This window comes from Arvicanthis niloticus, chromosome 8 (genome assembly GCF_011762505.2).
Source record: "Arvicanthis niloticus isolate mArvNil1 chromosome 8, mArvNil1.pat.X, whole genome shotgun sequence".
In the NCBI taxonomy this organism is placed as follows: domain Eukaryota; kingdom Metazoa; phylum Chordata; class Mammalia; order Rodentia; family Muridae; genus Arvicanthis; species Arvicanthis niloticus.
Window position 1 is genome coordinate 87,300,157 of NC_047665.1, and position 15,252 is coordinate 87,315,408.

The window sequence follows — 15,252 nt, forward strand, 5'->3', positions numbered from 1 at the left end:
CACTTGCCTAGCATTCATGAAACCCTGAGTCCCAGTCCCAGTACCGCATAAACCAGGTGTGGGGTACACAGCACTCAACGGGATAGATGCTGAAGGACCAGGAGGACAAGGCCTAGTCTAAAACTCCAAGATCCACCTGCCTCCACCTCCCAAGCACAAGGGTCAAGGTGTGCACATCTACTGAGGTGGTGGTGCATGTCTTTAATCTCAGCACTCAGGAGGCAGAGGCAGGGGGATCTCTGTGAATTCAAGGCCAGCCCTGTCTATAAAGTCAGTTATTGGCCAGCCAGAGTCACATGGTAAGACCTTGTCAAAACAAAACAAACCAACAAACAAACATATGCCTTTTCTTTTAATTCTTCCTTCTTGTTTTCCACCATAGGGCCCCCGAGGACTACAGGGCCCTCCTGGGCCTCCTGGACGGGAAGGCACGACAGTGAGTAACTTCTAGGTTCTTCAGTTATGCTTTGCTCAACACCAGCACCAAATAAAAACCCTGGCTTCGTTCTCTCTGGTCTTCTTGTGTTATCAGAGACACCTGAGCATCCACGGCTGTAGTGGACCCTCTGCTGGGTGTGCAGTGAGGGGATGTGGCAGGTGGCAGCTTCAGGGAGACTTGAGAACAGAGACAGTGCTTGGCCTGGGATCTGAAGTGTAGTCAGGAGCCGGTGAGGAACAACCTAAGAAGCACAACATACAAAAAAGAATCCCTGAAGCAGGGTGTGCCGGTGTGCCTGTGATCCCAGAATCTGGGAGACGAGGCAGGAGAATTAGAAAGCCAAGGTCATCCTTTAACCTGTGCACAGGGTAAAGTACTTGCTGCACATCCTGTTGACTGGAGTTCAGTCCTGAGATTCACCTCATGGGAGAAGAGAACTAACTGACCTCCACATGTGTGCCATGGCATACACACACACACACACACACACACACACACACACACACACACGCACACACACACACTGGCATGCACACTAAATATACTAGCCAGGTTTGGTGACTTTAATCCCAGCACTCAGGAGTCAGACTCAGGTAGATCTCTGGATAGGCCTGTGACCCTAGCATAAATAGTGTGTACCAGACCAACTAGGGCTACACAGTGAGACCCTGTCTCCTCCTCCTCAACAACAACAGACAAACAAACAAAGAATTATGAAAGCAGCCCTTGGGAGACCGTAATGGATGGCAGGACATTTAGAGGGAAAGGCTCTGGGAAGCTCATCAATCCTTGACTTTAGCCTCACTTCCTTCCTAGGGCCGAGCTGGAGCAGATGGGGCTCGGGGTCTTCCCGGAGACACGGGACCTAAGGTGGGTGGTGGGGCCAGGGCTGGTTGGGGAAGCGTTGGAGGGTGGAGGGACTGTCAAGGTCATGGATTCAAGGTGGCTGCTGTCTCTTCCAACAGGGTGACCGGGGCTTTGATGGCCTGCCCGGGCTGCCTGGGGAGAAGGGCCAGAGGGTGAGTGTCCCTCCCATACCCACACCGTTTCCGTGTGCAATGCTTCATTAACTTCATACACTATCTGAGCCTTCGAGAAGTGAGTGGCTCCTGCATATGCTAATCTATTCAAATGTCCTCCGTCTCTGCACCAGGGTGACTTTGGACATGTAGGGCAACCTGGTCCCCCGGGAGAAGATGGCATAAAGGTAAGCTGGGGGGAGGCATAGGAAGGAGGCTTCAGTATGCTGGGAAAGTAGCTCAGTGGTAGAGCCCCTGCATAGATTCCTGCAGTGAGAGGCTGAGGGGGGCACTCAGTGTTGGAGCACTTGCCTACCACATAGGAAGCTCTGGCCTCAATCCCTGACATTGAGACAAACAAGCAAACAAGCAAACAACCAACCAGAAATAGGCAGAATGGTGTCTGCGGACTGGGGTCTGCACTGGAGGAGCAGGAAGCCCCAGGTCCTCTAAAAGGTAGCATTGGAGCTGAAAGCTATAGGGTCAGGATTGTTGAGGCCTGGAGGCTGTGAGCTCAGTCGATAAGAGTGTGGAGATACCAAGCTGACTCTTAGAGGGGCTTCGAGATGAGGTGAGGTTGTACCGTGGGGCTGTACTTACCCACTGCAAATAATGATGACTCTTTCCACAGGGCCTGCAGGGACCTCCAGGGCCCACTGGCCAGGCTGGAGAGCCGGTAGGTGTTCGGAGACCCCAGAGTTCTTTACTCTTGAGGGGGGGGAAGAATACCTTCCTTCTCAAGGGAAGAATCCCCTTGGGCCATGAAACTTGCAGGTATATACCTCTGATGCTGGGATTATGCGGCCCCTTCCTTGCAGGGTCCCCGAGGTCTGATTGGCCCCAGAGGCCCCCCGGGACCCCTAGGACGTCCGGTGAGAATCTTGTTGGTTCCATGTCTATGTTTTATTCTTACCTGTCCCTCCCCTTGTAAGCTGCCCCCCTATTTATTGGAGTGTGTGTGTGTGTGTGTGTGTGTGTGTGTTTGCATGGCCCACATGTGGAGATCAGATTTTTTCTTTAACCATGTGGGTTCCTGAAATCAAGCTCAGGTCATCAGTCTTAGCAGCCAGTGCCTTTATCCACTGAGTAACCCCGTCCCCTGAACTGGGCCTCCTTTCTTCCTCCATCCTTACTGTGTATGACTGTGGTTGCCTGCATAACAGCGCAAGTGTGGAAGTGTGCAAGTGTGGAAGTGTGCAAGTGTGGAAGTTGGAGGACAGTTGTGAGGTTTTCTCCCACCTTGTTTGAGGGTTTTTTGTTTTGTATTGTTTTGTTTTTGTTTTTAAGACAAGGTTTCTCTGTGTGGCCCTGGCAGTCCTGGAACTCACTTTGTAGACCAGGCTGGCCTTGAATTTAGAGATCTTCCTGCCTCTGCCTCCTGAGTGGTGGGACTAAAGGCCTGCGAACAATTGCCAGGCCTTGTTTGAGGGTTTTTCTCTTGTTTTTCCACTTTGTTGGCCTTCAAGTTTCCTAGGAAAATCAGTCTCAGCCTCTCATGTCCCTATAGGGGATTACAAATGCCAATACTACTAGTTAGAGTTTTGCATGGGTTCTGGGGATTCAAACTCAGACCTTCATGCTTGTGCAGCAAGTGCCTTTACCCACTGAGCATCTCCAAAGCCAAAATATACTTTCTGTCGCTGGTGCTTTCTTTCTACATGTTTCTCAGCAGCTCGGACTCAGGTCCTGATCTGTCCTGCTCTCACATCCTCTGTCCTCACAGGGTGTGACAGGGAGTGATGGCGCACCAGGGGCCAAAGGCAACGTGGTAAGTGCCTATCATCTGTTTCCACCCTTCTGACTCTCCAAGCCCATGGTCATTATAGCCTTGTCTACTTGGAACTTTCCCTACCCTCCACATTCTGACCCTTCTGGCTTCACTGAACCCACCCTTTCCCCACAGGGTCCTCCTGGAGAACCAGGTCCCCCAGGACAGCAAGGAAACCACGGCTCCCAGGTTCAAGCCCTCTTTGTCTTGACAATGGGGTGTGGTAGGGGCCTGAGCCACAGTCCTCCCTTGTCCAGTTTTACTGTCCATCTCTCTTTTCATGACTCCTTCCCGTTCTTTTTATGTCCCAGGGAATTCCAGGCCCCCAGGGGCCCATTGGCACTCCCGGGGAAAAGGTAAGCAACTTCCTCAACTTCCGTGTGTCATCCGGAGAAGCTTCTCTCAGGGATTCCTTTGAGGGGCTTCTTGCCGATGAATAGTCACAGTCCTGAAGCCAGTCGAGAGTGACAGAGCAGCATTGTTGGGGAGGGTTTCCAGGAGAATCCCACCGAGGCTGGCAGACAGAGGAGCCCTTGTCAGTACAGATGCCCTCACAGAAGGGACTCACAGATGCTAATGAAGGACCAGAGCACCCAGCTTTGTCTCTCTGCACGGCTACTGCTTGCTTCCTCGGCAGATACAATTTTTGTGTGTTTGTGTGTGTGTGTGTGTTCATATATGGTGTATGCATACCTGTGTGTGTGTGTCTCCTAGTTTCCTTTTCTGTTGTTGCGATCAAACACTGACCAAAGCCAGCTTGAGGGGGAAAGGGCTCATTGACCCATGCTTCCATGTTACCGAGGAAATGCAGGAACCTAGAGGCAGGAACTGAAGCACAGGCTGCGGAGAGACGCTGCGAACTGGCTTTGCTCAGCCTGGTTTCTTACAAGCCAGGACGATGCCACCCACAGTGGGCTGGGTCCTCCCATATCAATCATCCATAAAAACAGTGTCCCACATCCTGCAAACATCTGATAGGTCCAAAGGCACATAAGAGCCTGGGAAGCAGGAACTGGAGAGCCTCACATCTGCCCAAGCCCATCCTTCTGCAGATGGAGCTGTGGGTGGGATGGACTTTCAAAGAAAGGTGCTTACTGGGCATGATGACACACCTCTGCAGTCCCAGCAATTGTCCCAGCCTGGACCTTACTTCAGAACTTTGTCTCAATAAATAAGTAAATAAATGAGATGAGATGAAGCAAAGAAACAAGACAAAAGGGCGTGGGTGAGAAGCTGTCACTCCAGCATATTTCATACTGGTTTTGCTCTTTCTGTGGTACTAGGTACTGGGCACAAAACCTGGGGCCTTGTCATCATAGGCAGGGACTCTACTCTGGAGCAGCGCCCCAGCTTGTCACTCGTAGGTTCTAGGAAGCAGATCTACCACTGAGCCATGCCACGACACTTCTCATATTGTTCTTTGTTTGTTTTGTTTCATTTATTTTTCAAGACAGGATTTCTCTGTGTAACCCTGGCTGTCCTAGAACTCACTCTGTAGATGAGGCTATCAGGGATCCAGCTGCCTTTGCCTCCTGAGTGCTGGGATTAAAGGCGTGCGCCACCACCCAGGCTCTCATATTGCTTTTGCATCTCTCCCAGATACAAGGATTTCTGAAGCCCAGAGAGGGCAAGCTGGGAGCAAGCATGGGCAGAGCTTGTGTTGTAGGCTCACTCTGAGCTGCCTGGATAGAGCCCTCCTGTCCAGGCGCTGAGACTCTCCGCCTACTCTTACTGTTACTCTGTTTTCAGGGTCCCCCTGGAAATCCCGGAATTCCAGGTGTTCCAGGATCTGAGGGCCCTCCGGTGAGAAAGGGAGCTGGGACAAAGGGAAGGGGAAGGTTTGGGTATCTGTATGGCAAATTTTGGCCTTTGATGAGTTGATGTGTTTCTCCATCAGGGCCACCCAGGCCATGAGGGTCCTACAGGAGAAAAAGGGGCTCAGGTGAGTGACCAGGAGGGTGGCTGGTTGGGGAAGAGGAGTAGCAAGTAGCCATGGGCCATTGAGGAGATAGGATACTGGGAACAGAGAAGGGGTGAAACAAGATGGCATTGACCTTATTTTCCCTTCAGGGCCCACCAGGCTCAGCAGGCCCTCAGGGCTATCCTGGACCTCGTGGTGTGAAGGTAGGTTAACGCTTGAGGGCTTGAAGGTGGGATAGTTGATTAGTGTTGGTGTCAGCAGCCCAACCTAGTGCCTGATATCGTGTGCCTGCCTGTGGTCCCAGTATTTGGGAGATAGAGGGGAGAAGATTGCTGCAAAGTTGAGGCTAGCCTGGGCTATATAGTGAATTCTGCCAGCCAGGGGTGCATTATTATATTTTGAGATCCTGTTTCACAAATGAAACACTAACAAAATACTAACAGACACACAGACACACAGATACACCGTAATCACAATACTTGAGGGAGGAAAATTAGGAATTTAAGATCAGCCTGAGCTATGCAAGTTTGAAGCCAGTCTGTATCAAACTAAGAATTTAAAAGGCTCGGTCGGGGTAGCTCAGATGGCAGAATGCTTGCCTAGCATGTATGGAATCCTGGGTTCCATCCCTAGCACCCTAGAAACTCAGCATAGTGGTGCATGCCAGTGGTCCTCGTGCTGAGGTGGTGGAGGCAGAGACATCAGGAGTCCAGAGTTACCCTTAGCCATGTAGTGAATTTTAAATCAGCCAGGGCTACATGAGACCCTGTCTCAAAATAAAATAAAGCAAAATAAATAAATAACAACAACAAACTCCATTCCAGCACTTGGGAGGCAGGGGCAAGGGGATCTCTGTGCTTTCCTTCTTGTATACATAGTGAATTTCAAGCCAGGTAGGCGGGGCTGCTGTCTCAAAAACAAAACAAGAGTCCCTTGTGTCAAAAAGAGAGAGAGAGAGAGAGAGAGAGAGAGAGAGAGAGAGAGAGAGGGAGAGAAACCAAAACAGAAAATAGACAAATGAAAAAACCAGTATACTAATTTCTCTATTTTATTGTTAGTTTCTTTTTTCATCTTTTCCTTTGCTTAATTTATAAATTGGATTTTATCATAGTTTGATGTATGCATAGAGCAGGCAGCATAGATAAAAGCTGGATCTTATCCCTTCTGGCAACCCCTAGGGGGTGGGGGTGAGGGGTGGGGGTGAGGGGTGGGGGTGTCCCAGCTTATTTTGCAGATAAGTGGAGGGCTGTGGTTGCAGCCTGTGTTGTATCTGAATCTAGTTACTTTGTAGCCAAGGGAGGGGCCAGCTGCAGCCAAAAGCTTTCTTTACTGTGGTCCAGTGAATTACCGCGGGGCTGCAGAAGGCCCTGCTGTTTCCAAGCACATAGTTGCATCAGCTCCAACTGCTTGTTCATTCTTCAGTTGAGCTCCATTCCAATTCCTGTTGGAGCCAAGTGCAGTTTGTCAGTGCGGTACGGGCAGGAAGTCAGTCCAGGGTATGCACTTTGCACGGGATGGGCATGCTGTCACCAGCACAGAGTCTCCTTGTGGCCAGCACAATGCGGGGAAACTCTCCCCTGCCTTTGGAATGAGGCTGGACTCTGGAATGTTCTTTCTGCTGCCAGAAGGAACTGTAGACACTGTGTCCTCAGGAAGTAGAGATGAATGGCATAGAGATTTGGCTCTCCTGGTTCTCCCCACGCATCTGAACTTGGTGGGGGTGGGGGATAGGGTAGCTACCAGGCATGCGATGAGTAGGGGAAGCTGAGCAGTACACTGAGGGTCTCTGAGGAGACAGCTGCTTCGTCTAGGGCTCCCCCCCCACACTATCGTCATCTTGCAAGTGTTCTCACAATTTTTTTCTTTTTTTTTTCTTTGTTTTTTTTTTTCTTTTTTCTTTTTTTTTTCTCACGATTTAAGTCAAGGGAGGAAGTCTAAAACCTTCCTTAAGCAGGGAAAGAGACTAAGAGCTCTCTAAAATTTTTCTTAGGGTACCTCTGGTAACCGGGGCCTCCAAGGCGAGAAAGGAGAAAGGGTGAGGAGGAAGAGGTTCATTGGAGGGGAGGGAGAGGGAGCCCCCATAGAGGCCCTGGCTATGCCCCTTCCCTAAGGCCCTGACTTCTGCTCTGTGCCTGCCTCTGTCCCTTTTTCTATCCCTCCCTTTCTTCTTTCTCTCTCCTTCTCTGTCTCCATTTCTGTGTCTTCCCCCAGGGAGAGGATGGCTTTCCTGGCTTCAAGGGTGATGAGGGACCAAAAGGCGACCGGGTAAGACCAGCTCCAGATGAGGACAGTGTGGGGTGAACACAGGGGGCTGGGCTGTGAATGAACAGAGGAGGAAGGACAAGTGGCTGATTTCAATCCCGTTCTTTTCTATCTCAGGGAAACCCAGGACTCCCAGGTCCCAGAGGAGAGGATGGTCCAGAAGGACAAAAGGGGCCTGAGGGACTGCCTGGTGATGAAGGCCCCCCAGGAGCAGCAGGGGAGAAGGTGATTCAACAGGGTTCACTTACATTGTTTATTGCCTATCTGTGCGTGACTGCTGTCTCACTGTCCAATCTGGAGATGGAACCAGGAAGTCTCACTTGTTAGAAAACAGCTGTACTGTGGAGACACACCCCAGCTCCACACACTAGGGACTCTGGGCCCTATCATTGAGCCACGCCCCAGCCCCTCACTGGGACTCTGGGCAGGAGCCTACCACTGAGCCACTCCCTCATTGGGGGACTCTGGGCAAGGGCCCTACCACTAAGCCACACCCCAGCCCCTCACTGGGGGACTCTGGACAGGGATGCAAGGCTGAGCTAAGCCCTGTCATCCTTAATTTATTTACTGAGCATTGTAGAGCAATTACTTGCACATATCTTCATTTTAATTCCCACTGCAACTCTCTGTAATAGACATTTTAAAAGATTTATATTATATCATGGTGGTGCATTCCTTTAATCCCAGAGCTGGTGGGGTGGGGTTGGGACAAAGGTAGGTGAATCTCTATGAGTCTGAGGCCAACCACATCTACTTAGTGAGTTCTAGGATAGTCAGAGCTATACAATGAGACCCTGTCTTTAAAGAAGGGGCAGGGGATTTATTTTATTTTTAATTCTGTGTCTCTGTGGGAGGACAGATGCCTCCAGATGTCAGTCCCTGGAGCCAAAGTCACAGGTGGTTGTGAGCTGCCTGATACAGGTGCTGGGACTCAAACTGCTGGGCTGTCTCTCAAGTCCCTGTAGTAAACAGGATATCCCCACCTTATAGATGAGGACACTGGTTTGTACTGGGGAAGGAGCTCCTCGCAGGCACATCCCTCCTAGGAACTCAGTGTCCTTGCTTCTCACTCGGCTGCACACTGTTTTCCCTCTAGTCTCCAACTTCAGTGTGTGACCTTAGTTCTACAATCTTTTTTTCTGTAGGGCAAGCTTGGGGTGCCAGGTCTCCCAGGTTATCCAGGACGCCCAGGACCTAAGGTAAGAGGCCATGGAACTGGAAGTGGGTGGGTGGGGGGAAGTAGAGAGAGAGATGCCTGTGGGTCCAGGCTGTGATCTGAGGGGTGGGAGTGGGGGTAGCTGTACAGTTCGTCATTGAGAGAGTATTAAGTAGGACATGGGCATCACGGCCTTGTTCTGGGAAGTGCTTGTGACCTCCATGACCTTGAGTGAGGTTCTTGAACCCATTTCCCCAGCTGCTAAATGGAAGTCCCTGTGATATATGCCTTTATTCGCTTGATGATGACTTTTGGTGTGGTTTTTTTGGTCCATCAACCAGAGGGCTGTGTTAAACCGTTTTCTGTTGTTATAACAAAAAACAAAACAAAACAAAACATTTGAAGCTGGATATTTTATGAAGAAAGGAGGTTTTGTTAGCATAGCTTTGAAGGCTAATAACCTAAAATCAGACGACTCTTCTGATTTAGCCCTAGGTAGGTGTCCTCCCTGCCTTGAGTTACTTTATCAGGAAATGGTGTCATACAAACGCAGGTGTGAGCTATAGCAACCCCACAACAGCACAGGAAGCCAGAGGTGGGATGGCCACCGTTCCTCCTTAAGAACAACCCACTGGAGACTGGCCAGATTGCTGTCAGTACAGTGCTTGCCATGCAGGCACGAAGCCCTAAATGTGAGTCCCAGCACCCACGTGAAAAGCCATGTGTGGTACACATTCGTAACCTCAGCACTGGGGAGGTGGAGGCAGGAGGGTTCCTGGGGTTCAATGCCTAGAAAGTCTAGCCCTTGACCAAGCCCCAGGGTCAGTGAGAGACTTTATCTCAAAGAGTTAAGAAGGAGGGGCTGAGGAGATAGATCAGTGGAGAGAGAGCTCTCTGAGTTTGTACCTGAGTTCAATTTCCCATCACCTGCTTCCCATGCTGGAGAAATGGCTCAGCAGTGAGAACCCTTGCTGCCTTTCAGAGCTCAGGGCCTCACATCCACACCGCCAACTCACAACTGGCTATCACCTCAGCTCCAGGGGATCTGACAAAGTCCTCTACCCACAGCACTCCCACATACCACACACACGCACACACACACACACGCACACGCACACGCACACACACACACACACCAAAATAAAACTCCTTTAAATATGAAGGAAAAAAAGTCAGGCAAGGCCTTGTTTGTGTTCCTGTAACCCCAGGGCTGTGGGGCCTGAAACAGGAGGATCCCTGGGGCTTGCTGAACAGCAGGCTAACTCCATGTTCAGCGCCAGACCCTGCCTCAAAGGAATGATGGACAGCGACGGAGGAGGATGTTGGGTATCCTGTTCTGGCCTCTGCTCAGACACACCACACACACCCATGAACATGTGCGCACAACGCTAACGTGAAGTACAAACAAGACAGCCAGCATTGGCTTCCAGCTTTCACATGAATGTGCACACACAGGAACACACATACACCAAACAAAAATCCTCTTGCATGAGTAAGAAAGGTTCTCGCCTCCAAGCCTGATGACCCGAGTTTGATCCCTGCCACCCTAGTGGTAGAAAGAGAGAACTGACTTCTTCAAGCTGCCCTCTGACCTCCTCTTGCACTCTGTGGCCGCAGCCACACAGGAAATAAGTACATGTAATAAAGGTGTCTTGGTTTTCCTGAGACAGGATCTCACTATGTAGATCAGCCTGGTTGAGAACCCAGAGATCTACATGCCAAAAACCTCCTGAGTGCTGGTCATCAAAATGCTTTAAAAAAAAAAAAAAAAACTCTTCTAAATGCTTTTTGAGATTTTATTTCTTTTTATTTTATGTGAATGGGTGTTTTGCCTGCATATACGTCTGTGCATCAAAGATGCACGTAATGCCTGCAGAGGCTAGACGAGAATTTCAGATTCTGTGGAACTGGAGTTATAGATGGTTGTGAGCCTGACATGTGGGTGTTGGGAGAAGCAAACCCAGGCCCTCTGAAGAATAGCCAGTGTGCTCTTATCCTCTGAGCCACCTCTCCAGTCTTCTTTAAAAACCTTCTCACAGGATCTAACTGAGTCCCATGAGAACTATGTTAATCCCTTCCTGTTAGTCCAATTGACCTAAAGACCTCCCACCACACTGGGCTCCTTAAAGGTACCCCATCTATAATCCCACACTAAGAATCAAGCTGCCAGTACAGACCAGGGGACGGGGCAAAGATGTTGGAATCCTAGCAGAGAAAACTCACAAAACTGAGATCTTTCCAATCTTGAATTCATTATAGCCTAACACAGTGTACTTATACAGAAATGCGGCTCTGCTTAAACACATGTGTCTGTGTTGTGAGGGATAAGACTGCGTGCGCCGGGCTGTGGTGGCTCATGCCTTTAATTCCAGCACTTGGGAGGCAGAGGCAGGCAGATTTCTGAGTTCGAGGCCAGCCTAGTCTACAGAGTGAGTTTCAGGACAGCCGGGGCTACACAGAGAAACCCTGTCTCAAAAAACAAGACAAAAACAAAACAAAACAAAACAAAACAAAACAAAACAAAACAAAAAGACTGCATGTGAGATTGTGCTCTCTGTCTGAGCTGCACCCTGGACTACATCATGGGTGACTGAGCATGTCTGTTTATGTAAAGTCCCTTGGGATCTTAAAGATGCATGGGGGCAGATTTGAGTGCAGAATTCTTTTTTTTTTTTTTTTTTTTTTAAATTACGTTTATGGGTTGGAGAGATGTGCAGAGGTTAAAAGCTCTTGCTGCTCTTGCAGAGAACCTGGGGTCAGTTCCTAGCATCCACATGAAGGCTATAATTCCAGCTCTAGGAGATCCAGTGCCCTTTTCTGTTCCCCATGGGCACTAGGCACACACAGGCACACACGAAGGACAACTTTGTGGAGTCAGTTCTCTCCTTCCACATCAAATCATGTCATTAGGACTGGCAGCAAGCACCTTTACCCACTGAACCATCTCACCAGAAACAGACCTTCCTGAGTTCCGGAGCTTGGCTGTTTGGAGCTGACATGCCTGATACTCACTGTAGATCAACTTTCGCAGGCTAGTTGTACTTGGCTCATGGTCTTGAGTGGACCTTTGGCTTTCTGGTGGCAGATGGTGGTAACAGGTCAAAAGTGGCAGACAGAAGCCACTCACATCATGAAGCAGGAGAACGGGGGTAGAGGAGAAGGGCAAGAAAGGGAGATGAAGAGAAAGGAGATAGAGAGAGAGAGAGAGATAGAGAGAGAGAGAGAGAGAGAGAGAGAGAGAGAGAGAGAGAGAGAGAAGGGAGCTATAGAGAGAGGGCAAAGACCTTGGCACCAAGTCCTGGTCAAGGACCCCAATAACCTAACAACCTCCTTTTGTGGCCTTTGAGTTGCTTGTTTTGTGTGTGTGTGCACTGATGTTCAGATGTGTGATGCCCTCCATGTGTGCAGGTGTACCTGAGCAGGGAAACCAGAGGATGATGTCCAGTGTCTTCCATCTCTTCTACCTTATATATAAAGGCAGGATCTTTCATTTGAACCTAGAGCTCACCAGTTCTACTTGTCTTACTAGTCAGCTTGTTCCTTTGGGGACTCCCTTCTCTACCTCCTGAGTGCTGGGATTACAGGTGGGCTGCCACACCCACCTGCCAGCCAGCCCCTCTAGTTTTTTGTTGAGACAGGGTTTCATGTAGCCCAGGCTGTGTGTAGATAAGGCTGAGCTTGAACTCCTGATCTTTGTGTTTCACCTTGAAAGCTGGGACCAGAGGCAGATGCCATCACACCTGTGTAGTGTGTGGTACTGGGGGTAGAGCTTGAGAAATCCTCCGTGCTAGGCAAGTGCTTTACCAGCCGAGATTGGACAAGAATAGAATAGAATAGAATAGAATAGGGTACCTGACATTCCCCTGTGGCTTCTATATGTATGTATGGGCGTGTGTACACACATATCACATACACGTGCGCATAAGAATGGTGAATGATGGGTGACTGATGGCTTTGTGTAGACCTGAGAAGAGCATTTAAGGTGAAGGAAGGGGCCTGTGCAAAGGCTCCTGGCTGGAATATGCAGGCATACCTGGGGAATTTGGAGGTGGGTAGTGTGTCTGCTGTGGGGTGAGAACCAGAAGAGGTGAGGAGGAAGGTGCAGAGCCGCTCTAAGGAGGCTGGGGCTGGAGGGGATGAAAGAAAGCCACCAGATTCAGTAGCCTAAGGAAGCCTCAAAGGATGGAGCCTGGGACCAATTCTGCCTAATGCTCACTGTCCCTGAGTCTCATGTCTGATTCTCTCTATTCAGGGATCTATTGGATTTCCTGGACCCCTGGGACCCTTGGGAGAGAAAGGCAAGAGGGTGAGTTGTGTGTCAGAAGATATGGAGAGGGGGGTGGCTTGGCCCAAGGGGAGCAGCCTGTGCTCACACATGCCAGAGGTGGGTGTTGGAATGTGCTTGTTAGGGTAAGTCTTTCTTTCTCACCTAAGGCAATCCAGACAATCCCCACAGCCTTGTCCACGGGGTAACCTGATCTCTACAGTCCCTCATTGACTCCCTTCCTGGATGCTTCTAGACTGCCTCAAGCTGACAATGAAAACCATTACAAGGTGGGAGAGCTGGCTCAGCAGTTAAGAGCCCTGTCTGCTCTCCCAGAGGACTGGAGTTTGGTTCACAGTACTCCATTGGGTGGCTCACAACCATCTGTAGCTCTAGAGCCAGGGGATGCAGTGCCCCCTTCTGGCATCTGGAAACACCTGCACTTTTGTGTACCAACCCACACACAGACACATATACAAATAGAAATAAATCTTACAAAAGAAAATCTATCTGGCACGGCCTCACCCTGTGTCCACCGGACACACAAACACATTGGTTTAAAACCATAACCTACTTCCTGTTCTCAAAGTCTCATGTTTTATTTCTGAATGTAAAATATAATCTAACTTAAAAACCCTGTAGTCTTTCATAATTCCAGTGCTTTAAAAGCAAAATTAAGACAAAACAAAACAAACAAACAAAAAACCAAATTACAATGCCATAGAATATAATTCCCATTCTACAAGGGAAGAATACAGGCATGGCGAGGAAATACTGGACCAACCCAAGACTGAAACCCAGCAGGCCAGTGCCAAATTTTGTTGCACCATGTCTGGTATCTGGGGCTTCGGTTTCAAATGGTTTAGATGGCCCTGCTCCTCTAGTATTGCTATCTGCAACACAGCTCTCTCCTTTGGGCTGCATTCTCTCCCTGCATGCAGCTTTCCTTTGCAGACATTCTTGTATGCATACATTCCCACTTGTGAACACATATATGCATATGTGTCTCATGAAGCACGAGGCAGTTCTCACTTTCTATATTTCTGACTTGCTTTCCAGGGCAAAGCAGGGCAGCCAGGGGAGGAAGGAGAACGTGGCACACCGGTGAGGAGAGGGTGGCTGTTCCTCACGGGGCTCTGGACTGAGGGGCGATGGGGTGATGAAGTCATGAGTGGGCAGGGAAGGTCAGGTCCTGTCCCTGTCCCTGGTGAAATCAGAGGGGATTTTGGAGGAAGGAGCCTGTGTGTGATATCCTCTCCCAGGCCCACCTATCCACCCACCCACTCACCTCTGTTCTTCTCTCTCTCTCTCTCTCTCTCTCTCTCTCTCTCTCTCTCTCTCTCTCTCTCTTTAAATTTCTATGCAGGGCACCCGAGGAGACAGGGGACAGCCGGGGGCCACAGGCCAGCCTGGCCCCAAGGTATGGGAGTGAGTAGAAGATGGGGGAAGACCAAAGGGCCTCTTGTCTATCTCAGGCTAACTTAGCTACCTGCCTAGTCCTCCCAGTTGAGTGTGTTCTGGTATTGAAGCTCATTTTATCTGTTCTAGGGTGATGTGGGCCAGAATGGGTCTCCTGGGGCCCCTGGAGAAAAGGTAAGTAAAGTGTGTGTGTGTGTGTGTGTGTGTGTGTGTGTGTGTGTGTGTGGTGTGTATGTGAGTGTGGTTTATGTGTGTATATGTGGTGTGTGAGTGTATGTGTGTGTGCAGTGTATGTGTGAGTGTGTATGTGTGAGTGTGTATGTGTCTGTGAATGTGCATGTATAAGCTTATGAATGTGAATTACGTGTATGTGTGTGATACTCAGGGGGAACCAGCCATGAGCTGACAGCACATCATATATAATATAATAGAATGAGCTTACCCTCCAAGACCAGAGATCTGTGAGTTCAAGTCCCAATTGTGCCACTTGTCTGCTGTGTGACCTTGAGCAACTTGCTTAACTTCTCTTTGCTTCAGTTCCCTCTTTTATAAAATAGGGTAACCATGGTCCCTGCCTGAATGGGCTGCAGTGGTGAATAAGATTATACACCCTGAGTGGGTGCTCAGCACCTACTTGTGTGGAGTAGGTATTCTTGCTTTAAAGAAACACAAAACAAAACTCTCTTTGTGGTTTTGTGTGATTTTGGAGTTCAGAGAACAATTCAAAGGAATTGGTTTATGCCATCCACCATGCGGGATCTGGGAATGAAACTCAGGTCACAGGTTTTATCTAAGTAAATGTAAGGTGGCTTTACCTACTGAGCCATCCTGCCAGTACTACACTGGCTTTTAAGTCGTACTTGTGGGACATAGGTACAAGACACTCAGGAAGGATGAGACAATAATTTCTGGTTCCATTTCAGGGTCTACCCGGTCTGCAAGGTCCACCAGGATTCCCCGGGCCAAAAGGCCCCCCAGTGAGTGACGTCACCTTGACTCTGAGT

General features: G+C 49.5%; 1 protein-coding gene across 4 annotated transcripts in view; it reads left to right on the top strand.

The window, feature by feature from the left end:
* The window catches only part of Col5a3 (collagen type V alpha 3 chain), a 46,989-nt gene that overhangs the window by 14,782 nt on the left and 16,955 nt on the right, over nucleotides 1–15,252 (top strand). For all 4 annotated transcript variants that reach the window (XM_076939800.1, XM_034510051.2, XM_034510052.2 and 1 more), the window contains exons 16-36: nucleotides 383–436; nucleotides 1,256–1,309; nucleotides 1,405–1,458; nucleotides 1,593–1,646; nucleotides 2,090–2,134; nucleotides 2,277–2,330; nucleotides 3,182–3,226; nucleotides 3,362–3,415; nucleotides 3,538–3,582; nucleotides 4,976–5,029; nucleotides 5,124–5,168; nucleotides 5,297–5,350; nucleotides 7,138–7,182; nucleotides 7,359–7,412; nucleotides 7,527–7,634; nucleotides 8,555–8,608; nucleotides 12,818–12,871; nucleotides 13,889–13,933; nucleotides 14,196–14,249; nucleotides 14,378–14,422; nucleotides 15,172–15,225. In XM_076939800.1, the coding sequence (XP_076795915.1) occupies nucleotides 383–436; nucleotides 1,256–1,309; nucleotides 1,405–1,458; nucleotides 1,593–1,646; nucleotides 2,090–2,134; nucleotides 2,277–2,330; nucleotides 3,182–3,226; nucleotides 3,362–3,415; nucleotides 3,538–3,582; nucleotides 4,976–5,029; nucleotides 5,124–5,168; nucleotides 5,297–5,350; nucleotides 7,138–7,182; nucleotides 7,359–7,412; nucleotides 7,527–7,634; nucleotides 8,555–8,608; nucleotides 12,818–12,871; nucleotides 13,889–13,933; nucleotides 14,196–14,249; nucleotides 14,378–14,422; nucleotides 15,172–15,225 (1,125 nt within the window). The remainder of the gene's footprint in view (nucleotides 1–382; nucleotides 437–1,255; nucleotides 1,310–1,404; nucleotides 1,459–1,592; nucleotides 1,647–2,089; nucleotides 2,135–2,276; nucleotides 2,331–3,181; nucleotides 3,227–3,361; nucleotides 3,416–3,537; nucleotides 3,583–4,975; nucleotides 5,030–5,123; nucleotides 5,169–5,296; nucleotides 5,351–7,137; nucleotides 7,183–7,358; nucleotides 7,413–7,526; nucleotides 7,635–8,554; nucleotides 8,609–12,817; nucleotides 12,872–13,888; nucleotides 13,934–14,195; nucleotides 14,250–14,377; nucleotides 14,423–15,171; nucleotides 15,226–15,252) is intronic.